The sequence below is a fragment of the Tetrao urogallus genome (genome assembly GCF_951394365.1).
Source record: "Tetrao urogallus genome assembly, chromosome: 5".
NCBI lineage: Eukaryota > Metazoa > Chordata > Aves > Galliformes > Phasianidae > Tetrao > Tetrao urogallus.
The window spans coordinates 2,611,641-2,637,615 of NC_136818.1; the positions used below are offsets into that span (position 1 = coordinate 2,611,641).

The following is a 25,975-nucleotide window of genomic DNA, read 5'->3' on the forward strand; positions in this document are numbered from 1 at the left end:
TCCAGAGGGAACAGCAGCCTTTGTTACATAGCTCTGCTTTGGCTGTAATGGAGGAGCCAGTATCACAACCCCACAACATCCTCGAAGGAACCTTCAAGGATGAAATCTTCTTGCTTGAGGACTTCTTCCTTTATTTCATATTCCACTTAATGGCTACAGCTGCTCAAACGGCAAAAAGCAAGGTACTTCTTGTTTGCAGTGCATTCTGATTAGAGACACTTACCGTTTTCCAGCTATGCTGAGCCCCAGTCCTCGGCCCGTTTTCTTCTGAATGTCTACATGGAAGATCTCTAAGTTTTCCTCATCTTTGTAATGAGCTTCATCTCTATAAACAACCAACTGCACCTTCTGAGGTGTCTGTCTCAGCGCAGTGATGGCTTCCTCGTGGTTGGCGTTCCGCAGATCGATCCCGTTCACCTGAAACAACCAGCGTTTTCTTTCCAAACGACACGTACCAACGATCCTTTCATCACATCCTACCCTGGTGTGACAGGCAGAATTTGTCAAACCGACACCTCTTGGCACTCTAATTAAGCGCTCTGATTTCCTACTGAATGAGATGGTGCGCACTGTGCCGCTGATGAAATCCAAACAATCAAAATATTTTGGATCCTAAGCTTTGCGGGGGTTCCATCCTGCTTTCTAAGTGCTGGAGCCTCAACTTTACAACCAGTGCTTACAATTTTACAAGCAGATGAAGTAGGACGTGCTCCCTTCACTCTTCCTGTAGTTCTGCAGCCTTCCTTCCCTTCCAGGCAGCAGTGCTGAAGTTCCTTGCCCCAGGCTGGGTGACACCGTACAGCTTAAGGGCACAAGGAACCAGTGTCATTAGCAATGGCCATGGTGAAGGCCAGGCAGGACACACTGAATGGTTATTTTGCTTTGTTCCAATAGATGGCACACAAGACCACTCTTGGAGCACGAGAGTACATTTCTCTTACAATGTTTTAGTATTACCATGTCGACAAGAAGTTCTGACTGAATGCTAAAGTACCAGAAAAAAACTATTGCAACTTGAAATCTAACCTCCTAACTTTGCCAAGCCTCATACTAGGATACCCTTTAAAGTGTTTGTTTTTCCTGTTGACAAAACCAACTTTTCTCTGTCAATACCAAAGAAATATCCATTTCATTTTCCAAGTCTGGTTAGGAACCGCAGAATCATAGCATCCCCGAGGTCGGAATGGAGCTCCAAGATCATCCAGTCCAACCATCCACCCACCACCAATATGTCCCCACTAAACCCCATCTCGTACAACTCCTCCCAACGTTTGGATGTTGTAGGAATTAGCATGGGCTGCAGCTGTTTTAACAATGCAGTCTCAATACATTTACACAACCTAATAGATTTTAAGGCAAGGAAAATATTTCTCTGTTCCTCTAAGTATGGCAAGCTATAACCATTTTAACTTAATTTTAACTTAATTAAACCGAGTCTGTCGTCATTATATTCTTTTGTACTAACTCTGTACACATCAGTATTATTTTCTTGACACAGGCATCTACGTGTGCTTTACACACTAATCTGAAACTAATTCAGTCATCCTTCTGCTTCATTAGTACAGCTTTTAAAAGCTGAAATAATAACAATATTATGGCGCACAAACATTAGCACTTTCCTGTTTGGCCAGTGAAGAATTAATTAACCTTCCCCATTTTTATCCCCTGCCTAATTATCGTGCTCTGCTAATGCGCAGTTATTTATAAAATGAAAACAACATTCAGCCCGAACGCTAAAAAAAATATTTGCAGTGCAAGAGCTGTAAAGACAGCTCCCCAAGTACCCCTTGCTATTTTTCTAACCCTACGCACCACCGCCTTAATGGCCATGCTGGGAATTTGTCCTGAGCTGACAGCGAGACACTGTAAGCAGCTGCGCCGACCGCTGCCTGACGCAAGCTTCATGTGCAGAGCAGCCCCTCGTTCTTAACCCCTTCCAGCTCAGCCTGCTGGCTGAAGGCAGAGCTGTGCTCGGCATCGTGGTGCCTGCGTGGGAGCCGCAGCCAGACCTTGGTGTGATGGCAGAAGGCTGAGCAGTGCCAAGCAATCGGACGCGGCAGCTGATCCACGTTCTTTGAGAGCCACCTTGTTCAATTACATCTAACGTATTCTCAGTTGGTACCTCCAGTTTATATGCATCCATAAGGAGATATGAATGCATCAGGGTGTTCTCAGCGATGGAAGAAGAGCTTTGTGTACCAGTCCTACAAACGATACCTGCTTTCTCCATGACAAAGCTATGCCAAACTGAGTGCAAATCTAATGAGACAGACGTATATACAGAGACGTGCTCACCTCAAGGATCTGGTCTCCGGCCCACAGCCTGCCATCCCTGGCTGCCGCCCCTTCTTCATAAACTTCATGGATCACGATGGCATCCTGTGGGGACAACGGGCTGCTGAGCAATCCCCACAACCCCACGTGTGCCACAACCCCACACACACCAAGTCGGGAGAAAGAGTGCTACCACCATACAGAGATAGCTGCCATCGTCCCCAGTAAGAAAAATACCACCGTGCTCAGAATGTACAGACAGCTAATAAAAAGGCACAAAGGGTTTTGTTCACCACTGCAGGCTAGTCTCGGCTACAGCTTTTTAGGCTTCTGTGGCTCCTATCAGTTTTATACACTGGCATCGAGCAATACATGAACTCGGTGTGAACCGCTGCATTAATATCGTCTACTTTTTATGATATAATTTAAAACCAGATTCTTTGGAGAGCTGAATGTTTTTAGGGACTTGGCATAGGTCTCCGCTTTAAGCAAGAGCCGAATGCCTTGTGGTAAATAGCGCTGGTTAAATCTGTAAGAAATGAAATCCAGAAGAAACGAACAATGGCAAATGTTAGTTTATTACTGAGGTTGGAAAATGTAGGCAGTGGCAGATGTAGCTTCAGGGAAGGTTTCAGTGATTTAATCTTATTGCCAGCAATAGATGTCCCCAAAGAAAAAGCATTACAAAGAACATACTGTTCTCTTGCTGGTGCTTTCCCTTTGCATTGTTCTGGTTTGAGGTTTTTTGTTTTTTTTTTCTTTCCCCCTGAAACAAATAGGTGAACATCCTGCTGCAGAGCTTCAGCTGTGACACTACCAGTGCTCACAAATAGATGGCCCACTTCAGGGCCACGAGCCACACTTTTTCCTTTACCATTGCTGTGGATAAACATGAGGCAATTTATTTAGCAGGTAGCAGACAACCCAGCCCTCAGACAAACACAACCAACAAAGCTGCTGTGGCTATGGAGCTCCTCCAGGAGCTTGCCACACCAGCCAAGCACAAGGCTCTCGCTGTGCCAGTGTGGCAAGGCACATGCCATGCCATGCAGCCTTCCCATGGCAGGAGCAGGAAATAGAGGCCGTGGGAGAACAAAGCACGCTCGACAACACTGTAGATAGTACATCTCTCATCACTGATTTAACCCCCCCGTGTTGCTCTGCAATGCTTCCCCAGCACACACGGTGTATGTTGAACAGAAAGAAGCTGAATGCCCTAAAGCTAGTGCTCTGATCAAGACAACACTGGCAGCATTACTCTCTTTCACTCCCACTACACCTTATTTAATGATGTAAGCTTGTATCTACAGCCACTCCGCTGCTGCCGAAGCACAGCACTGCCATCATAAGCTTCATGTTTGATGCATGTACACCAGTCACTGCAAAAAGCCTGAAGGGTTTTAATCACAAATGGATTACAGTTGATACGAGTGTCCCAGATGGGGAAAAAGAGATTTCAATCTACATAAATGAAGGCAAAATACTATGAGCTGTGTACCATGGTAATTAAGAAAATCAAAAGAACGGTCTGATTTAAAAAAAAAAACACAAAACCATTGGCAAATGCAGGGTTTTCTTGAAGTAACTGGAGCAGCAATTACCAAAGGGACTGAGCAACACGTCCACGTCCTCATCAGCAGCACCACCACGTGCCTCTGCTGCACATCTGAGATCTTCTCTCAGTCTCTTTTTCTTTGATTGTTACCTCTGTTTTCGAAATGACCACCTAACTCTAGTCAACACAAGAGGCTTCTGTCTAAGTGGAAGCCATCAGGGTGACAGTGATGTGTATTTTTACATGTAGTTTATCACCCCAGGCTGATCATGGGTAATGTTGGGAAATGCTGAGTCTTAGGTTTAGAACTTCAACAGCACGCTTTGCTTTTACTATTGTAAACACTTTCTGGCAAAAGGCATTTAGAAATCGCCAACAGAACACAAAATATTGACCAGCTTACCATGACGGCATCATTGAAGGGAGCACATAAACAGGAGGAGCAATGGCTGTTTACGAGGGTGGATAGTGATAGGACAAGGGGAATGGTTTTAAACTGAGACAGGGGAGGTTTAGGTTGGATGTTAGGAGGAAGTTTTTCAGCCAGAGGGTGGTGAGGCACTGGAACAGGCTGCCCAAGGAGGCTGTGGATGCCCCATCCCTGCAGGCATTCAAGGCCAGGCTGGATGTGGCTCTGGGCAGCCTGGGCTGCTGGTTGGTGACCTGCACGCAGCAGGGGGTTGGAACTGATGAGCGTTGTGCTCCTTTGCAACCCAGGCCATTCTATGAATCCATGATTCAAGTCAGGCATGCAAGGACAGTGGATGAATAAGACGTTCTGAAGAAAAATAGCATGTGATGGCATAACAGCAGACTGGGCATCTACACAAGAAAGTTAATTAAACCCTTTCAGACTATTTAATCTGATATTTCCTAACCTCTGAGCAAGGAACTTCCAACCCCATTCCTTAAAGTCTGTTTTCCACCTGTGATTGTTTTAAAAATGGTTAAAAAAAAAAAATAAAAAAATCCCTGAAGCTACCAGGTTTTTCCAGTATTGCTTTAGTAAATGTAAAACCACACATACCTAAAGCTTAGATTTGGGAACCTCCAAACGTTATCAGTTTGAGCAATCTGCATCATCTATTTGCAAAGGCAACAACTCTACTCTGCGGTTCCTGCATGTGTTAGAAGCCAGACATAGAACTAAAAATACATATGGCATGAAAAGGTACATTCCTATTCAGCCTGTGCCTATCCTGGAAGGAAACACCCAGCTGACCTGCCAAAGTACTGTTTTCTCAAATAGTTTGCTTTCTTTGAAAAAAAAAAAAAAAATAGTTGTAAGAGGCTTACTGAATCAATTAAAAAACAGAATGAAGAAACATGCCTGCAGTGGCCCATAGCATCAATTAGCCTTACCTTCCTTAGGTTATGAATTATGACAGAAGACGCCTTACCTCTGTTATTTCTGGCATCAGCTCAATACACATTTAACCCAGAAGTAGTGTTTTTCCATTGAATCTAGTGGGATCTGGACAGACTCTGTTAGTTTTGATCACCCATGACAAATGGCTAGAAATTACTGATGTTATTTAATATTTTTATTGACATCAATATTTTAAAGGAGTTTGAACACACAGTCAAGAGACATAACATATTATTCCAGCCGTCTAACTACTGAGCCCCAGTCTGTAATGCCAGATTGGGGCTGTAACACTCATCTCAGTGCATTAGAAAACAAACTGGGATCTATCACGACTAAGCCAATACAGAACATTTATTTGAAGGATGGGTTCTGGTAATTGAACATCTGCAGCTCCTACTCACTAGCTTCAAACTCAGTTGTGCGCTAAGAATCTTGACAAGTCAAGACCTAAGTAGTTAAGAAAAAAAAAATCAATCAATCAAATGCAGAGGGGAGGGAAATGGTGTCAGTGTCCAACTGGAGGCTATATGTTAACAGTGGCCATAGACAGATTTTCTCTCACATCCTCCTCTCACTCCCAGTTACATACAGATTAAGGCAGCCCATTATACAGCTTGTCAGAGCTGCAGAATCTGTTAGTGCAGGAGGGGGAAATAAAAACACTCTTACCATACCAAGAACACCACTATTTAAAGAAAGATGTCTTGTTGCTGAAAGCATATGCTTCGTAAGGTTTACAAATACATTCCAAAACCTACAGCTCTCATCTCTGCATATTTTGACAAAGACTCTCCGTTAGTCTGGCACCATTATAAGAATCAGGAATTAATGCAAAGTTTAACGTTTCCTATATGTGAAGGCAGGATGCACAAAACAAGCCAGGGCAAAAAAATCAGCATAATTTCATGCTAAACAAAGTCCACGCTCACAGGTGTAATCCAAGACTACCTGACCATGAAAACTTTGGAAATTGAATTAGAAGGGAAGCTGTCTGCTACTGCTGAGCTAACCAATGCTTCTATTGGAGGCTAACGAAATGGAAGGGCTGCAGTTCAGTGGAAGGAAGCTGAATATACTGTCGCTATCTATACTGAATTGCTAAAAACCCAACCAGAGTGGTTCTAAACCACAGCAAGAACCTGGTTGATAAGTGAAGTGCTTATCAAATGCGCCCTGCAGTACATCAGACAGAGCTTTGGAAGGTTCAGGTTTGGGCTGTGGGACAGCCATGCCCCACTTGCTATTGCTTTACCAGAATATTATGGGTGTTGCACAGCCTTCTTGCAAACAAAGGGCAGGCAAAGGAGCGCCAATTCTCACATTGACAGAAGAGATTTTTGGCTGTGGAAGGAAAGGCAAGGATCGAGAAGCAGTACAGTTCTTGATCAACACCATGCAGAGCAGCTTTAGTGAGGAGGTAATGACCACTGAACAGTGAGTGCATGGCTGCTAAATTTTGCAAGCTTGCCTATCTGAGATTTACTCTTGGGAACCACAATGCACAAAACATACAAAGTGTGATCCACATCGTGTTTCCTTCTAAGGGAGGGGAACAGCACTGAACTCTTGGGGAATCTGATCTCAACTCCCCCCCGGCTGTGGGTATTTCTTCTTGATTTATAACAACTTTGGAGACCCGGCAGGGGAAGGCTATCAACTCACCATCAGCAGAGAGCACAAATAGAAACGCTCCCATTAAGAATTACATTCAGTAAGAGTGACAGCTTAACCCCTGTATCTTAAATGTCGAGAAGCGCGAAGGCAGAGACCTCAGGCAGTGACCACGTAGCACTGTCTTAATTGAACCTTGGGGAGAAAGGTGGCAAAGTCAGCTTCCTATTCAGGAAAACCACTGACCAAGCAAACTTTTAAAGCCTGCAGGACCATAAACAGTGCTGAGGAAGGCTCACTAGCTGTCTGGCTTTGGGCTGAGACTGCTCACATGTTTGCTGCGAGTTTCTTGCATCTGAGCCAGTTTCTTCTATGCAGCCATTCTGCAGAAGGACAGGTTTGCAATGCAGGTGCCCTTTTCAATGGAAAATCAACCCCCAGACCTGGGTTGTTTGCAAATGCTGGGAGCAGAGAGTGAAGGAGTAAATGGAAGCAAGTAACGAAGGAGGTTCAGAAGTAAACACTGGGTATTTTGATGAAGTGGAATCATTTGGTAAAAAGTGGAAGAGGATACAAGAAGGGAAATTTCAAAAGAACTGGGGCAGAGAAATCCCCATGTAGCTGACTGAACCTGAGAGAAAAAGGCCTAAATTCTGCCTATTCCTTCTCTATGGCTTCTTGCCATAGTACTGAATAGTTCTTAACTACTTCAGATCATTCATAACAAGCTATTCCTTTAACTGAACTACTATTAACTTGGAGTTTGCCTTTGCTCTGCTACTTGTCTGAGACCCAGCCATTATTTTCACAGGATCAAAGGCACTTCACTGAAGTGAAGTGAGCCACTACACGTGGAGGACTGCAATAATCACCGGCACAAAACAGCGCAGAGTAAGGTGCTCAGTTGGAAACAAGTTGTTTTAAAATCCCAGACTGTGCTTTCCAAGATGTGCTTTTTAAAGTTGCAATCATTAGACAAAAAGCAGAACAGTCAATGGGCGTAGAAACCAGATCCATCGCTCTGTCCCCTACGGCTGTGAGGCTCTTTCTGCCACCACAGGCACCAGCAGCCATTTGTCCCAGACAACAAAGCACTGCGTGGAAAAAAGGTACGTGTCTCCCAGAGCAGGCACTTCTGAGCACACAGATGGCTCATGCTGAACGTCCAGATCAAAACAGTGACGGCAGGTTTTTGGGAACCTTCATTGCTGGGCAGTGATGGAAAGCAGGCAGAGCAAACTGTTGGGACTGTATTAATCCTAAGTGCCTGTATCTCAGTTTGGGCTGTAGTTGGGTGAACGCAATCTTTCCACTGCCAGAATTATGGTATGCAATAGAAGGAAAAAAGCTTTCTGTGTGCATTTGAGTACTTTCCTGAGGAAGCAAAGAAATAAGCTACATAACATCCTGGAAAAGATACTTGCAGAGTTAGTTGACAAGCTGTATTTTCCTAAGCTATTATTACGCATTTTCGACAAATTTCCTACACAGCTACAAACGTTACACTAAATTAACTTTTAGTATAGATAATAAAGTTACAAGGGCTTTTGCTGACTACAGGATTAGACTTATCCTTTTCCCAGGACAAGTAAAACGTCATTAGTTATTTCCTCTTCAACTTTTATAATACTTTGTCCAGAGCAGTAAAATTGTCATTTCGTTTTTACAGGCTGGTTCACAGATAAAGTAGAAATCGACCAGTTGCACAGGGTGTTTTGCTGAAGAATTAGTCCCATATAAGCATCTTTCAGTAGTCAGAATAAAGGCAGCTGCTCCTTACTTGTAGGCACAGGAAATTACAACCATTCTGATAGGATCTTCCACTTGCAGATCAAAATGGAGCTTAAAAGGCAGCAGCTCAGCAACAAAAGCTGCAGGTCAGCTCAAAGCAAATCACTTGACTTCTCACAGAAGTTTACCTAATGCTGTGTGCTGCGTGCACTTCTTTGCAACACTCAAATATTTTGACTCCGCTAGCATTCGCAAGCCATTAACAGGCACCCAAAATCCCAAGCCAAACACTACCGTAATAAAACAGACTACATAATGTAAAAATGTATTACTGTGTTAATGTAAAAATGCTTTACCGTTGCATGATACTGAAAAACTTCTCCACTCAAGGTCAAAACAAAAGGTCTGTTTCCCATTTAAGAACAAGCCCTTGCAAGAGATGGTGTTCACTTGCCAGCTTTCATAAAAAAGATTAATCCACAACATCAATATGAATATAATTTTTCATACTAAAATACAGATTTATTTTAAGGAAGTGGATAATATTTGTATTACATTTTATAGGCCCCTATAGTTACATCTGGTCCTTATTTATTTAAATTTTATTCAGCTTGCATAATATTTTTGCTTACAGTTATATTCTCTAAGATCAGAAAAGCTCAAACCTGAAAATTCAATGGCACTATTCATTAACATTCCTTCGGTCTGCAGTCATAGACATTTGCAAGCTCTCCTTTGATTCTGAAATAATAAAACTAAGGTAATAAGATGTTTAGTGTAAAAATATATGACTTAAGTCAGAATGATAGAAGGAGCTATGTTTCTATGAATCACATGCCAAAGCAAACCCAAGTTTTTCAAAAAGTATACGTGCTCATTTTAAAGGGAATAATAAAACACAGAGCTACATATTAAAATGTTAACTCTCTCACTCTCATTATTTCATTAAATAAAAAAATATGAACATTTACAGTGTATGTGCATAACACGGGATGGAAAGGATGCCTGAGATCCTGAACACATGCAAGATATGAAGCCAAAGTCAGGGGTTTCAACCGCCAGCAAACAAGATACCCCTGAAGTCCATTTTGATGTCCTACTGCTTTTGTATATCGTTAGCTTGAATGTTATGGTTGATTTACACTCCTGGAAGACACCAACTTCTCCAAGCAAATTGTTGCTAGCCATACAGTCAGCCCAACCATTGCCAAAGAGCTATCAAATATACGATTTGCAAAACTTACTGCTTTAGTTCCCATTTGTGATAACTCATGTACAAAGCAGTTTGGTTTTTTCATGCTGTGCAACATAATGTCCTTTTCAGAATCATGATGAATCCATCAATTTCATTTTTACATTACCCAACCAGGAGTCAAAGCAATTCCTCACAATTTCAAGCTAAATATGTTTATCACTGTCAATAAATTCTCTTCTAATTCATGTCAGTGACAGCTAACAAGTAATTGAATGTTTTTCCCTCCATCACAAACTTTTCTCCTATAATACCCAAGTCATGATAAAAAACAACAACAAAAACCTTGGAACTCCTATTACCAATTTTTCTTCTCTTGCTCCATTCACTGTGTAATAGATTTAACAGCATCAGTATCTATATTGAATGTACTGATGAAATCCTCCTGAGGCCAATGTCTTGCTTTTCATTTGTGGTTACAAGGTAAGCGTATTCCACTGAAACAGTTCAGTCTTAGTTGGACTTGATGGCTGCATGAAAAGTTGCTCAGACCTTGACTGTCTATAACTGATGGAGCTATTTTTTGCCTGAATATAAATACAACTGAGATTGGCAGGGGAGGAGGAGGGGAAAGGAAGCCCAACCGATGGAGAAATTGTTTGTTTAGCAATGGAGAAGTCGCATCAGTCTGCACATTGAGGTAAGTCTTCACTGCTGAATGTGCAGCACAGCACAAACCACAGATAGCAGACTTGACTCTGGTGTTGGTAACAGCCTGGTCTTGGCAGCAGAGATCCTAGCAGGGTAATTAGCCCTCACAGCTCCAGGGGCAAACAGTGAGCCCTGAACAGCTGCAATTTAAAGTCACTGTTTTCTTGATTATTCCCTTGCCCTTCCTTAACAGATGGGGTTTATGCAAGGTATGACTCACCTGAACTGACAGAATAAATCTAAATATTCTTCTGTCAAACTGCATCCCAACCATCACTCCCCCTGCACTGCTGCACGCCAGAAAGCCTCCTGGGCTAGCAGAGGTGATTAGGAAAGACTTTCCTTTCTGACTCTTGTGTTACCAGCTCTTACAGCAACTAGCATTATAGCTGAGCACAGGCATACTCTGCTGCTTTTGGGATCGTGGCTAAAGTTTTCCAGGTTCCTGGCTTTGTGGACCACTTTATTTTACAGATGGAATACCTTAAAGTCTGTTAATTGCCTTAAAAATACTTTTTATTAAAGCCAGCTGAAAGCAAAAGCAAAAAAAAAAAAAGTATATATCAAAGCAGACAACCCAGAACAAAAATTCTACACAAGAAGTTTGTCGTCATCTTCAATAAAAAAGATACAGGACACAGACTGCTTCTTTTTATTCCTTCACTGTTGCTCCTGTAAGATACCTGACTGGCTTCCTAGCTCCAAAGAGCCCTTAGGTTACTGCTCCTATAACACGTTTTTCCAATTTATATTCCATCTTCAGCACTGATTTGTGGCTTCAAGCCCCACCTGAGCCTCTCTCTGCAATCTCCTCCTTTCCTATGGTTTTCTAACTCAGCCTGAGGGGAATGTCCATGCACCAGCCTCCATCAGCCCCGAATGCCCTGTGACATGTCTGAGCACCTTCATCGCCCAGGCAGCACACAGAGCCATAACTATGAGTTATCAACTTGACCATTACTTAATAACCCAGCTGGAAGCAGAACACTGCTCTCACCTACCTGTTTTCATCTCAGAGCAATGTTTTTTCCATATACTGCCGAGATTAAAGTCCTTTTTAACTGACAACTTAATTTATATAAAATCATAGAATCATTAAGGCTGGAAAAGACCACAGGGATCATCAAGTCCCACCATCAACCCCTCATCCATGCCCACTAAGGGAAAATTTCACTGCAAGTTGCTCCCTGGCCCCGATGTGGCAGCATGACAAAAGGGCGAGAGTGGGGTTAGGATCAATGAGTCCCACACACAATATGGAGGAGTACAGGGACAGCTTTCTTAAACAAACCCTCGACCCTCTGAAAAAAGAGAAGGCTCGAGGCCCCAAGCAGCACTGCACGAGGTCAGCCGTGTTCCCGGGGCCTGAAGGCCTGCGTCCCATGGCTGGAGTGCCTCAGGCGCCCTGGGAGTGCTGGCAGCTGCCAAGTGACAGTGACGCTCCTGTCAGGTTTATGGCTGCTATTTGCAGCAGTGGGACCGACAGGCTTTTATAAATCATTCAGCCAGGGGAGGGAGAGGGCAGGAGGGTTGTCCTGGGGAGCTGCGTTTGAGCCCCAAACCTCATTTTGGGATCTATTTTTCTTTTCTTAGGGGGAAGTTTTGTTTTTGAATTCCCACTCAGAGTTACTTTTACAAGTTTTACAAGTTTGATTGGACTACAACCAAATAAAAGACGGCTTCTCACAAATGGAAAGCCCTGTACTTCAGCCAGCTCTGCTCTGCAGTTTAATTGCTTTAAAGAGAGGCCATGTGTTGTGCTCTCTCAGGGCTAAAGGAGAAGGTGAAAGGAAAGACAGTGAAGGAAAAAATAATATAAAAACAAAACCAAAACCCCACCAACCCTCAGAATAGAAGGAAGCAGGATCCCCAGCAGCCTGGAACTCGACCCCATAAAGACAAATCCACAGGACAATCTTTCCTTCCTTTTTTCTATGTGCCTTTTCTATGAGCACATCCTTCCAGCTGATGCTCCCCTGCTCTCTTCAAAGCAGGCAGTCATAATGCTTCGTGGTAAATACATGCAACTCAAAAGGTTTTGCAGGTTTAATGGGATGGTCATCTTCTCAACAGTAAAACATTTTACAAGGGTTGAGCCATCACTTTCAACCTCCCAAACATCTCCACCTTCCTGCTCACAGGCTGTATTTTTCAAGTTGCTACTTGATGACTTTTGATGAAATTCTTCAGGTTATGGCTTAAAAGCCATATTCCGTGTTTCACAGAATCACAGAATCACAGAATCACAGAATCACCCGGGTTGGAAGGGACCTCAAGGATCATGTAGTTCCAACCCCCCTGCCTAGCAGGGCCACCAAACATACACATTTAGATCAGGTTGCCCAGGACCCCGTCCAACCTGGCCTTGAACACGTCCAAGGACGGGGCATCCACAACCTCCCTGGGCAGCCCGTTCCAGGGCCTAACCACTCTCCTCGTAAAGAACTTCCCCCTAACATCCAACCTAAATCTTCCCTCCTTCAACTTGGATCCATTTCCCCTAGTCCTGCTATTGTCAGCCCTTATGAAGAGTTTACTCCCCTCCTGGGTGTAGGTTCCCTTCAGGTATTGATAGGCTGCAATGAGGTCGCCCCGCAGCCTTCTCTTCTCCAGGCTGAAAGTTTCGTTCTGATGTGCCCTTTTTGCAGGCTGCCAAGTTTATTATTCCAAAAGCTGGAACTGTTTAAAATAGATCCAGAACATTCTGAAGTGAGCTGTCCTATCACATATGAACTGCTGTTGTGCATCAGTGCTGACTACCAGTAGCCAGTTATGCATTTTTAGATTGAGTGCATTTGAAAACCACGGCCTCCTTCTGTCCCCAGCACTGACAAACGACTGGAGCTGGGTCTCCTCATCATCCAATAGCTGCTTGCACAGCTGTACAGGTATGAAATAAAGATACTCCAGTGGAAAAGGAGTGAGACACAGGTGTCTGTGTCTTGTTTTCTCACAGAAGAGAAAGGCAGAACAAATTTCTGCAGTTGTGCAGCAGACACAAGCATCAGCCCCACTGACTTGCCACTACTCTGCCTCCAGTGGAAAACGTTTCCACGGCCCTGTCATGGCATCTCATCTCTGTGGTCTGTGTGCACTGAACCATAGGAGCATGAAAGACAGCAAATCCCTCCTTCATGCCTCCAGAAATAAGGTTCTATTCCCATTCTGACTCCAATCTGACAATTCCCATTTCAAAAAGTGCCTTTACAAACAAACAAACAAACCCCAAGCAAACCCAAAACTACTGAAACCTATTACAGCTCAGCATTAACTTCACTGCACTGAAAAAAACTGTGGGTGTTGGGTATACAATTTCTGTCACATGACTGCACCTCTGGAAGTGATGAACTTCTACAGCACTGCTGCATAAGCAGTGAAGCTGTAAGTCAATTTATTTTGCCTATCTTGAAAGTGAAATACATCCCACCATTTAAATGATGGAGAGTAAGAAAAAATAGATTGCTCAGCATCAATTAGCTGTTTTGTTGTATTTCTACTCTAGTTCAAGAAACCCAAACAGAAAATGTCTTAGTCTTGATTACCATCTTCTTTTAACCTCTTAACCTCTCTCCAATCTGTTATATAAATTATTTCAGATTTTTATCAAAGCTTTTTGACTTCGTGGCAAAAATAACCCACACCAAATCTCAAAATAATCTGGGAGAGACTGGCAGTACGGGACAGAGTGATGTTGATCCCACCATCACACATCCCCGTTTTGAGAACAGTGTGCAGGGACTCATTTTGGGAGGTCTTATAATGCAAGAATGAGAAATGTTGGAACTCAGACCTCTCTCCCCCATGAGTTTCACATTTACTGCATAGACCTATTAAATAAAAACTCCTACAAAGACACTTCAATGATTATGTAATGAAAGCACAAAACTTAACCAAAACCACTTACTTAATTTAAAACTTTTGCATTTTTCTCATCTGCTCTGTAGAATAGGTATTTGTAATTTTCATTTATTTATATGAAAATCTCATGAAAGACACATACCAGATTGTGTCTGACAGACTGCCACGTATTATTTCCAAATTCCAGTTAAATGAAAAAAGCAGAGAGATGATTCATGCTGAAACTCCCATTTGAATTTACTCAGCACTGAGGAGCTAGATAAAAAAGAGACTAGATACAGAACAGTGCATGGCTGGACAGAGAGAAAACTGTATAGGCTGATTTAGCCTTCAGAGTAACTCAGATCTATCTCCATGTGAAACAGTAATTCATTCAGTCTCCATGTAGTCAGAGACTCAGATAAGTGGGATGGCAAGCTGAACCTTTTCCAATTTCAGCTTTCATGCTGTAGAAGATACAGCCTACGATTTGCAAAAATAAAATGACTATTCCTTACACTTGCTTTTTCCCTTGGTCTGGAAAAAGATTATTACATTGCAACTACTTAAAATCTGTGCCTGCTGACAGTCAAAGCACTTTATTATTTAGCTATCAACCAACATGATATTTTGGGGAGCAGTTGCAGATAACAAAGCAGGTCTATTGCTCCAAATCTCTCTGCGGCGTGGCATTCAGAAGAACCCAATAAAGACCCCTCTGTAACAGACATGTTTACTGAAAGAAATGAACGTGGCATTTAAAAGTAAGCTATTTAAAAATATAGCATCTCCTAAATGGGGAGAGGAATCAAAACATCAACAGCGGAGGCAGAAACGGGTTTAGCATAAATAACTTGCTGAGTTTACACTTGAACTGGTATATGTTAAAATGGATGAAGACAATTTCTTTTCCTGAACAGCATAGCCAAGGTCAGATTAAGCTTGAAGACACAGAATTACAACAGAAAACAGTAGATAGAAGGCAAAATCATCAACGTGATTCCGAAGATTGTAGTTTCAAGTTTCTCCTTCACATACTGACCAATTAATTAAGCTATTAAGAGATTAATGGCATAGTTTCTTTACCTCTTCTTAGTTAGCAGGGACAATAATAATATATTGGTTTAAGAGGAGCTCACCAGTGGGGTGTCTTTCCCTCCAACAATGCTGAGTCCAAGTCCTGATCGACCCTTAGATATCTCTATAGTCATCTCCTGCCCAGGAACAATAGGACAAGTCGCTGGATCCACGGGCAATGGAGGTGGTAAGATATCTAAGAACACAAAAGGGCAGAGGAATAAGTCACACTATCAGACAAGAGAAAATAAAACAATTTAAGAAGTCATATGAGATCAACTAATTAAACTCTCTTGTTTTGCTCTTCATCCAATCTAAATCAACCTTGAAGATCACGGTGAGTCATTTTTCAAGTCTCTAAATTAGAACAATTCCAGAGCTCTAGGAGTAAATGTTCAGAGAAGATGTCTGGGAGGACATTTAATTCAGATACGACCTATGCAAGTCAGATAACAATAGCAAGGTGTATTCCAGTCAGGGTATATAAGGCTATTTCCCAACACTATAGAAATGCCAGGATGTCCCAGATTACCTTTATTTTCATTTAAAGAAATGAGCAACACCTTCAAAATCTCGGATTAGGTATTAAATACATACAATATCACTGAAAAAAAAAAAATAGTATTTCGTACTGTGGTTTGTGATTTCTGTGTCTGGAGAGAGATAAGTAGGTGCTGACATCAGGGATATCTCCTGCAAGTTGGCTGATACTTTTGCTGAAGATTTGGATTGTTTCATCTGTTTAAGGACCTAAAAGCGAAGCACAGTGGAAGCACAAGAAATCAGTTATCAAACAGAAAAACGCGTTAAGGACCAGTTGTCTCCCTGATTAGCATGACCTACTAAATCTACCAAGTCAACAGACAGGAAACATATAATAAGCATAGGTGATGAACTGAAAACATTCAATTTAAAAATAAATGACAAATCAGAAAGACTGGATAACTGCACTTCCAGCAGTGCTTGTGTAGGAAGCTTGTGTGAACAGAACTTCACCCTCCTCAGTGGTGCCTCTCATGCCAAGTAACTGCTTTGTTTGTTTGAACAAAGAACATTCCTGACATTAGTTTGTCTGACTGTTCGATGTACTGAAGGAGAAGGAAATCATTTTTAAAGTCCCATCTCTCTCAAAAATTATTCTTGTATTTCTCCAGTTACCCCTCGTCCCCCCTAAATCACACAATCCATGGCTAAATCCAGCTCTCTAACATAAATACACCTACATTTTCTGGGAGCTGCTCCTCTACTTCCAACTGATCCACCAACACCGGTTTGTCAGCTTTATACTTCACATCCTAAAAAGTCAAAACAGAAAGTGAGGTGTAATTGAAAATGTAATATTATCTTAAATACAATATTTTCCAAAGAAATGGCTATTCTGGTTCAACACAGTGACATTGCATCATCACTGGAAGTACACTTCTAGTGCACACCGCTGAAGTCCAGAAGTTAGAAAAGTTACTTAGAAAAGAATTAAGAATTACTGGAGATTACTATGAATACAGAGATTAACAAGAATTACTAAAAATGCATAACATTTTTGGAGTGGATTTTCTGGGAAGGGATTATCCTGCATTGTTTCTATTGTTCCCGAAAAACGTGAAACTAGAAAGGATGGAAACACATCTGTGGAGTGATGGGATCAGCCGTTCCCATGTGATATGGAAACACACAGGTATAGACCATGCCGTGCCTACAGCTGAAAGGAATTCAAAGTCATCTGTTCTCTCTTTTTTTTAATTGCTTCTCAGTAGAACTGAACATACTGCTTGTACTTAAATAAAGCAACTGCTTACAATGCATAAAGCAGCCTCATCAGGAATGTCTCAAACAATGGCACAATCACAGGCACCACTTGTATCCTAATTTCTTTCCATGCTCTTGCAATACACTAAGGAACATTTTTTCTTCTCCAAGTGTCTCCAGATAGTTCCAGTGCCCTCCCTTTGTTATTTCTGTGCCAAGCCTGGGCCACTTTGATCACAGCATTAGATTTGGTTATCTTACCTCACGTTAAAAGCACCGATAAGCAAATTTTCTGAAAAGCTGAATACCAAATTCAAAAGACAGAGATATTCTGCAGCTCAAAAGAATTTCTAATTAAGATGACAATTCATACATAAAATAAATCAAATGTTAGGTTACCAAGCTTGGAAATACTGGCCCTGTTTCCTGTTGCCATATTACATTTATTCATGCCAAGCCCCATAGGCTTGACTCCTGATTTTTTTTCTTGCTGTGCTCATACAACAGAAACTGTTACCCAAAGGGATAATAAAAAAAGTGAGAAAGAGTGATCTGAATCTCATGTTATCAGGAGTACTGGGAGAGAAGTGGGAAGGTTGCTTTGCCGCTTTATGAGAGATTGCTTTGATGAGCAATACAAAATAATTCCATACTTCCCTTTTCCATTCTGAAACACAACTAAAATGTGAAACTTCACCTTTAAAACCCTCTAACCCTCTCCACTGAAGCTCAGACTATGCTGGAGGCATCCGGACAAAATGAAGAAATTTACAGCCACTCCAACACTGCATTGCACACTCAGCAATTGCCACAAGCCTGTGACCCAGCCGGTTTAATGGGATTCATTTTCCCAGCTACATTCAGAAGCATTCTTACAAAGCTCCTCCTCTTTGTTAGTGCTTCAAGAACACCTTCTCTGTTTGTCTCAAGGACAGATTGCTGTTCCAAGTTCAGATCTTTAAGCAAAGTGAATCCACTCCCCCCAGTGAAGCTCAGTATGATTATCCCACCGGCAAGTGATGCACGCGCTGCCAGGACATGAGGTGTTTCAGAGCACATGCAACAGCTGTTCAAGCCACTTTCACCTTCATAAAGCTAGAGGTTTTGAGAATCTACTGATTCCCCCCAGCACCACCATACAGAAAGTAGGACAGCAGTGCGCAGAGCACCACGGCCTGCTATCAGGACACCTCAAACAGCAGCTAATAAGCATGCAAGCTTTGCCTAACGCTTCCACTGGCTCCAGTTCAGATACAAAGTTGTTTTCTTTCCCCTTCTTATCATCCAAGTCCACAACAATGTCCATTACATAACTTTAATAAGTATAAAGTGATGAAGTGACAACAAAAAGTATCTCGGGAGAGGCTGACAAATTTATCAGCTGCACAGGATGACAGGAATACTTTTTTTATTGCTGCTGTCGCTTGGTGAGACATCCTGTCTGTGCTCTGCGCTGCATGCACTTGCAGAAGATCTGCTGATAAGCACATACTTTCTGTTTACTCAGTGAACTTGATCTCACATGTTGACTTTTACATTCCTGATTTATCCTGACATAAGACTGAGAAATTCAATAACAATGGTGAAGCAGCATTAGCTCCAGTAGCAGCCATCACGCCATGAAAAACAAGGCACTGTTTTCTTTTGCCTCAACAGCCATTAGAAGATTGCAACAGAAATCTGTCTTCCTCAAAACACCTCAAAATCTTGTGGTGCAATTGCAGCGTTGAAGTCTTAATGCCACTATGACTCCGAACTCATATCCTGCTGGTCTGATGAGTCTGATGACAACTAAATTTTTTCAGCATTTATGAAAATAAGATAGGCTTTCTAGAAACATTTGCCATGTAATTTTAAAATCTGACATTCAGAAGCTTGTCTCCAGTATTTTTCATCCATTTATGCTCTCAAATTAAGGGTTGGCCCAACTGAAGCCACAAGGTACTGAGCAGTCTCATTTACAGACATTCAAATACTTGTCTAGATCTACCTCCCAGTCCTTAAGTTTTGGTATCTATTTATTAAATGGAAAAAAATATATATATAAAAATCAATACATCACATCTAAGCAAAGTGCCATGGAACAGAGGCAGAGCTGCACAGCAGCACCAAGACTGGCACTCCTGGTCTAGCCAGTGACCTGGGGCTGGTTCCTTCCCGGCTGGGCCTGTGATTTCTATCCTTTCTTGCTTCATATCAAGCCTGAAAAGAAGCTGCCAATATTTTCTGTGCCTCGTGCTGTCCCAGTGGCATCTTACCTCCGTGCCTATCTTGGGTTGCTGCACTTTTTTTCCACTTTTATTTTTTTGCACTAAATTCATGTTTCCTCCATTATCTTTCAAAAAACTGCACAGTACCTTATCCTACATGAAGAGTACATATCCCACATTAAAAAAAAAAGATCTCTTCATAAAAAAACTTATTTTGCATCTTTTTTTCCCACTTAGTCCATAACTAATTTCTTTTTGCCAAGTTGACTAAGAGCAGCAATAAAAGCAAGTGAGTTGCACCTACAAATGAACACAAGAAAACTCTTGATTCATTTAGTACATTTCAGCCCAAATGAGGACCTCTGAACAAAGCTAAGAAATATTTACATAAATAATTCAATTTATCTGCAATTCATTAGGAACATGAACAAATTCATTTTAAAGTTGGTTAATTTTGATACTGAAATATTTACTTGTTATAGGACACTATAAATCTGTTCACCACATCAGAACATGATGGAGCCAGAAGAAATTAGGGAAAAAAAATAAGGAAAACAAGTGTCAGTTTTCCATACTGAAGGACTGCACATACAAAGTGTGCACATAAAGCAAGTCTCAGAGAATGCTCTCCTTGCAAAAAGAGTGAGTGGACTGCTGGGAATAGATTGTCTCAGCACATTGTATGTACCTCTAAGTTAGTCACTTCTCAGCACGTAGTTTTCCATTTTAAACTTTCAACACAGAGTCCAAAGAAGAGATTAAAACTGAACCCTGAAGGACTTTCACGTTTCTCATAATGCACAATCCTGACATGCTAAACAACAGCAACAAAAACCTATCTGTATCAATGAGAAGTTCAGTATTTATTACAGTGCATACTGACAGTAACACATTAAATCAGAAGTTATGGGCTCGATGCACAAATTACTGATAGTAACTCTATAACTATGTTATTCAGGAGGCAAATCCAGATTATGATAACAGCCATTTTGGCCTTAGAATTTATGAAGCTATGAATATAAATAAGAAAATGATTTACAGAGCGTATATTTTTTCTGATGTTTGTCACACGTGGATAGCAAGAATGGAAACCAAATCCCCTAGCAGAGAAGGAGCTCCAGAGACAGCCAGAATACTACTTACAAATACTTAGCTCAATATTTTAACAAATTATACTGAAGTCACAACTCATGAAAACACACAAGGAAAGCTATGCATGTAAAGCAAAAGATTTGATTGTGCTCTTACACATATTGGATTTTATTCTACAAAAGTGTGCTGTCACACTCCAACCAAAGGCAGATAAAAAACCCGAAACAATTCTAAGCTGTGATTGTTACTGAGTATTAATTTAAGTCGCTTACAGCTTTGCTAGGCTCCTCATCAGACAGGCTTTTCATGACAACGTCCAAGCTTGGGTCTTCTTCACTGCTTGGGGTTTCAGTGCAGCTGTGATCCTGGTAGAAAGGAATGAAAAGCAGTCCTTAAACAGAGCTACGAACCCCCATAACAGCTGAAGTAAAAAAAAAGTCAATGTTACCTTTCCTTTTGTTTTTCTAAACAAGTAGTAGCACAAAAAAGTAATAAATAAATAAATAAATAAATAAATAAATAAATAAATAAATCCACAATTAAAGCATCCTAATGTCAGGTGACAAATAAGTGATACAAGTTTTGAAAGACAGACCTCAGTCTGCACTCAGCCAGCCCCAAGTACAACGAGGCAGTCTGATAGCAGCACCCAGCAGCAGATCTGGGTCAACATTCATGGCCAGATCAAACTGGAAGCTTCCTGCAGACCACTGGAGAGGGGACGAGTTCCCCACATGCTCAATGTGCTGAAGAAATCCCACTGTTCCTTCCTGCCTGCTGAGCGGGTTGGCAGCACCAGGACCGAGTGCTCTGCCCTGGAGGAATCGCCAAGGCCAAAGCGCTTCGACTCAGGGCACGTGGCCGCCTTGCTCAGCAGGCTTCAGCCTGGAGCCACCTGAACTGTCCTCCATCTGAAGAGCAAATGTCTCCTCGGGATTCAATTACTTCTGCGCATCGCTGACAGAATACTGAGAAGAGCATTCAGAGACAGCTGATGGAGAACGAATGAGTGAAATTAATGGGGAGAATACTGATGTGGTTAGGCCCAAGATGTGCTCCTGAAGCTCCTTCTGCATAGCCTCTGGCTTTCAAAAAATCATAGAATAGCTTGGGTTGGAAGGCACCTCAAGGATCATCAAGTACTGACCCTTGCCACAGTCAGGGCTGGCAGCTGCTAAATCAGCTACTAGAGCAGATTGTCCAGGGCCCTATCCAATCTGGCCTTGAACACCTCCAGGGACGGAACATCCACAACCTCTGGGCAGCTGTTCCACCACATCACCACTCTCTCAGTCAAAAACATGCCCCTGACATCCAATCTAAATCTCCTGTCCTTTAGTTTAAAACAATTCCCCCTTGTCCTATCACTATCTAGCCACATAAAAAGTCGTTTTCCCTCATGTTTATAAACTCCCTTTAAATACTAGAAGGCTATGAACACATGCTGCACACATGCACTGCATCCAAGGTATAACAGGTTTCTCTCTTTCTAAAGAGACCTCCACCCTGTTCAGGACTGCAGCACAACATCTTGTACCACCAACTGAATGGATTACTGATGGATGAAACATTTTGAAAACTGATCTTTGAGAGCAACATACTTTGCTTTTGGGAGTATGCCCACAGCACTACACCACCATGCAGTCTTATCCCGTCTTTCATGCAATGGAGGAAGGTTTATTTTAAGACTTATTTACTATTCTGCATTTTCCATATTAGAATGCATATTAATATGCATTTCCATATTAGAATGACAGAGAAAAGATGAAGAACAGTATGTGGTACCTATGGCTCCCTGATACATCTAACATTAGTTATGCTATTTAAGATGATCTGCTTAGATTCACGTTCAGCATATGTACTACCATGATAAATATTTACTTTGCATTTCAAGATACAAAAGCACAGTCAGGCTTTCTTAAGACACAAACAGCTGACAAAAGAAAGCATTGTCAAATTCTATGCAACAAGAGTGTCTTTGGGGTACATGTATTTCATTGAATAAAAAATGCCAAACTGGAAGTAAAACACCACATTTACTTCTGAAACACATATAGTAAGAGCTTGCCAGAAATGCACGAAGCTCAGCCCACACATCCACCTTGAAAGGCAAACACTGCACATAAGACTGAGCTTTTTTTGCTTCCACATGCTGGGAGAGTCTAATTACAGTCTTTTGGCCACAGAACAGCATGTGACTAAACAAAGCTTTGTGGTCCATCCCAAAGACGCAAATATTGAACAAAGCTTGGAACAAATGCAGGTATTAAGGAGTCAACAAAAATGGAATGAACTCGGGCGCTGTTAATTGTAGAGTAATTTGCAATCCACCAGCTGCACCTGGAGCATTCTGCTTTGATGGGGAAAGAAAAGCCAAAGCACTGCCCCAAAATGACTCAGATCCAAACAAAACCCGAGCAGCTCTCTCCCAGTGCAGTGCAGCTCTGTGTCTGTATGGAAGCAGCCATTGGTGCTCATACAATCCAGAAAGCAATAGCAAGGGTGGGATCAGGAAAAGCATCCAGCTCTGCTGAGCGTGGCCTGGTGCTGCAGGGTCACAGTAATGCCCACTGAAGTACCAGGAGTTTAGTGCACCTGCATCTGTCGACTCAAAGCAAGACCAAACCCCAATTGAATTATAAAGCATCTTTTGCTTTATTAGTGCAAATAGAAATAGAATTAAAAAGCAACAGTAAGGCTAAACATGTGCTTTATCTATAAAATTTAGTTACACTGTATTGAGATGTCAAAATGATAACAATAGGGTGACACTGCAGGGATTCATGATGCACAAGGGAGCAATCAGGGGCCGAGACAGCAAGAACAGTAAAGAAAAACACTGCTAACATTACCACGGCAAGGCAGCTCCTACACTGGAAGATTGCACGCTACATCAGAGCGTGGAAGCTCTCTGCTCAACCAGCCCATCTGTTTCTACAGCAGAAAAAATTGGTCAGGAAGGAGCAACAGCAGTGCTGGGGCACAGGATAGAACTGTGGACCAACACGCCCCATTGTGCTGGGATTGGCTCAAGATGCCTCTCGGACTGGAGCCATGTATGCAGTGAACTCTTCAGCATTGCTGTTGCTTACCCCTACTTCATTTTTAGTGCTGCATGCAGAATATTCACAGAGAAACAGAACACAAAAAGTGTGAGGTTTCCCCTGCCAAAATATTTATATTCTGTAAGGAGGTATCCATGCTCCAGGCCAAGGACCGCTGCTGTAGTCTGCAGAAAGAAGCAGGACAGGAGACAGCAAAGTTTTCATTCAGACACATCTCCTGCACAGCAATAACCTGATTAACAGACGTCATTACTGCACGCTGGCTCTTTCAGTAATGATGAGAACAATAAAAAAAGAGATGGGGAAAGCACACCCAGTAGGTCAGATTCCTACCCAATGCATTTTATGATCCAGGGTATAATTAGACAAGGTGCTTGAATTTATAATGAGCTGGTAATGATGATTAATCTATCCAATTAAGCAACCCCAGATTAAAACAATAACATCAATCCCCCAGATGAAAAACAGCAACAGAACAAGTCCCAACCCATGAACCTTACCTCAATAGAAGGGTGGGTGCTGGTAGGCAATGGGAAAGGAGTAACAGCCATCTGATTGACTGCATCTTCATTTCTGTACAACAAACATGCAAACAACCAACTTATTACAAGGTAAATCACAATGGCCAAACATTTCCTTTGAGTTGTTTTTGCTCATTAAGGAAACATTACTACTTGCATAAGAATTGCTTCTTATCGGAAGTCAGAGTCTAGAGGAGCATTTCATTTTTGCTTGTGTTCTTTGCTAGCACACAGATTACATTCCTTCTTGGGACTGCAGAAGTTTCAGCTGAGAGATCCTGACACTGCAGTCTTTGGAAATCTAATTTAATGTGGATTATCAGAGGATGCAGCTGGAATTTATGGCCCCAACATATCAATAGGTGTGCTAATGCTCTGTTAGCCTCTTCTAATAATGTCTTTACTTGTTAACTACTTCTTTAGGCTGAAAAACATTCACACTGCTGAAACATTAAACCTTCTGCAAAAATAGACTGCTTTCTCTTTTTTTTTTTTTGTCCATACTTGCTGTGGTCTTTTCTGAAAGACTCAACACAAAAAGTCAGACAAGTTTTTAGCCAAAAGAACTTCCCTTATGAAAGAGAGCACTGATTTCCAAAGAAGCTTATTACTTATGGCATCTTCTGCATTGTCAGGACAACATCTGATTACCCTAACTTTCAAAATCCTTTCTTATTCAAGACCGTTCTGCCTTGCTAATGTTCAACCAGCATGTGCTTAAAAATGCTTTATAGAATTGCCTGAAAAAAACCAGAAGTGTCATTTTATCTCTCAAGAGTTAAATTCACGAAGCTCATACGTTCTGATTACTGCAAGTCAGTGCTATAAATCAATAGCTCTCAGCATAGCAGCGTATGGGAAATTCAATCACAGGCATTTGACATGATAAATCCTACAGGCAAACGTTAGTGAATTAATTTACTTATCTTCAACCAACCAGCCACACAATTCAAAGGGATCTGCTCTGTGTTGCTCAGTTGCTTCTGAATGGGCTCCCAGCTCTCCTCCTGGCCCTGCTCGAAGGCTGCACCGTGAGCAGAACCAGCCTGGGGTGCACACACACACATGCACAGGGCCACGCAGAAAGCTGAGCAACACACAGAATGAAGCCCTCGAATTTCATAAGCGTTTCAGAGTCTCCAAGTTCACTTTACTCCGTAAAGCACATTAGGCAAGGACATTTTGCTTCCTCTTATGTTTCAGTCACACCAATCTAATGACATCGCTGTTCTAAGCCAAAAGAATAAAGCAGCAAACGTAAGGTGTCTGTGAGACCAAGCAATTATTGAACTGTACAAAATTTTCTGACAACACTTTATTTGGAGCACAAACTGGGAAAACCAGCACTTCCCTAGCATCCAACATGGGCTATGCGACTTGCAATAAGCAGCAAACTTGGAAATAACTATAAACAACTATAAAATTGCACGAGAAGTATCATTCCAGGAATTATTAGACATAAGCTTCACGATCTGCATGACAAAGGAGCATGTAATTAATACAAAATAGTTTCTATTTTGTATATACACACAACATTTTTTGGTATTTTTCTTCTCTCCCTCATTGCTGGGATAACATTTTTTTGCAGCTTTAAGCGGATGGCCGATTTTATTCCAAGCAATAACAAAACCCCTTACAGCCACCGTTCCTCTGGAGGAAAAAAAAAAAAAAAGCAAAAATAATAATAATAATAAAAAAAAACGAGGTTACAAAATGTTTCAACTTGTAATCTCCCCCTGCTAGGGCTCCTTCATATTTAAATACTTTAATGCTGCTTCAAAGGAGAATGCTTCAAAGCTGAATCAAAGAGTGAACGTATTTTAAAGTGACGCAGCTAATAATAAATTGCTCTTTCTGCTCTCCACTTCCCTGAGTGTCCTCAACTAAAACATGAATTTATTTACAACTAAAAGGAGCGATCACTCCCTTTTGATGCTGGAGCAGACAGCTCAGACGTCTGAACATCACATTCAAATTACAGTAA

At 41.7% G+C, this 25,975-nt stretch overlaps 1 protein-coding gene across 1 annotated transcript in view; it reads right to left on the bottom strand.

Annotated features, from left to right (window-relative positions):
* Window positions 1-25,975, bottom strand: part of PATJ (PATJ crumbs cell polarity complex component) — a gene marked incomplete at both ends in the record, with an annotated part of 132,519 nt that overhangs the window by 14,950 nt on the left and 91,594 nt on the right. The window contains 7 exons of the mRNA XM_079536430.1: window positions 224-417; window positions 2,296-2,379; window positions 15,420-15,553; window positions 15,990-16,107; window positions 16,581-16,652; window positions 20,678-20,770; window positions 23,971-24,043. Of these exons, the coding sequence (XP_079392556.1) occupies window positions 224-417; window positions 2,296-2,379; window positions 15,420-15,553; window positions 15,990-16,107; window positions 16,581-16,652; window positions 20,678-20,770; window positions 23,971-24,043 (768 nt within the window). The remainder of the gene's footprint in view (window positions 1-223; window positions 418-2,295; window positions 2,380-15,419; window positions 15,554-15,989; window positions 16,108-16,580; window positions 16,653-20,677; window positions 20,771-23,970; window positions 24,044-25,975) is intronic.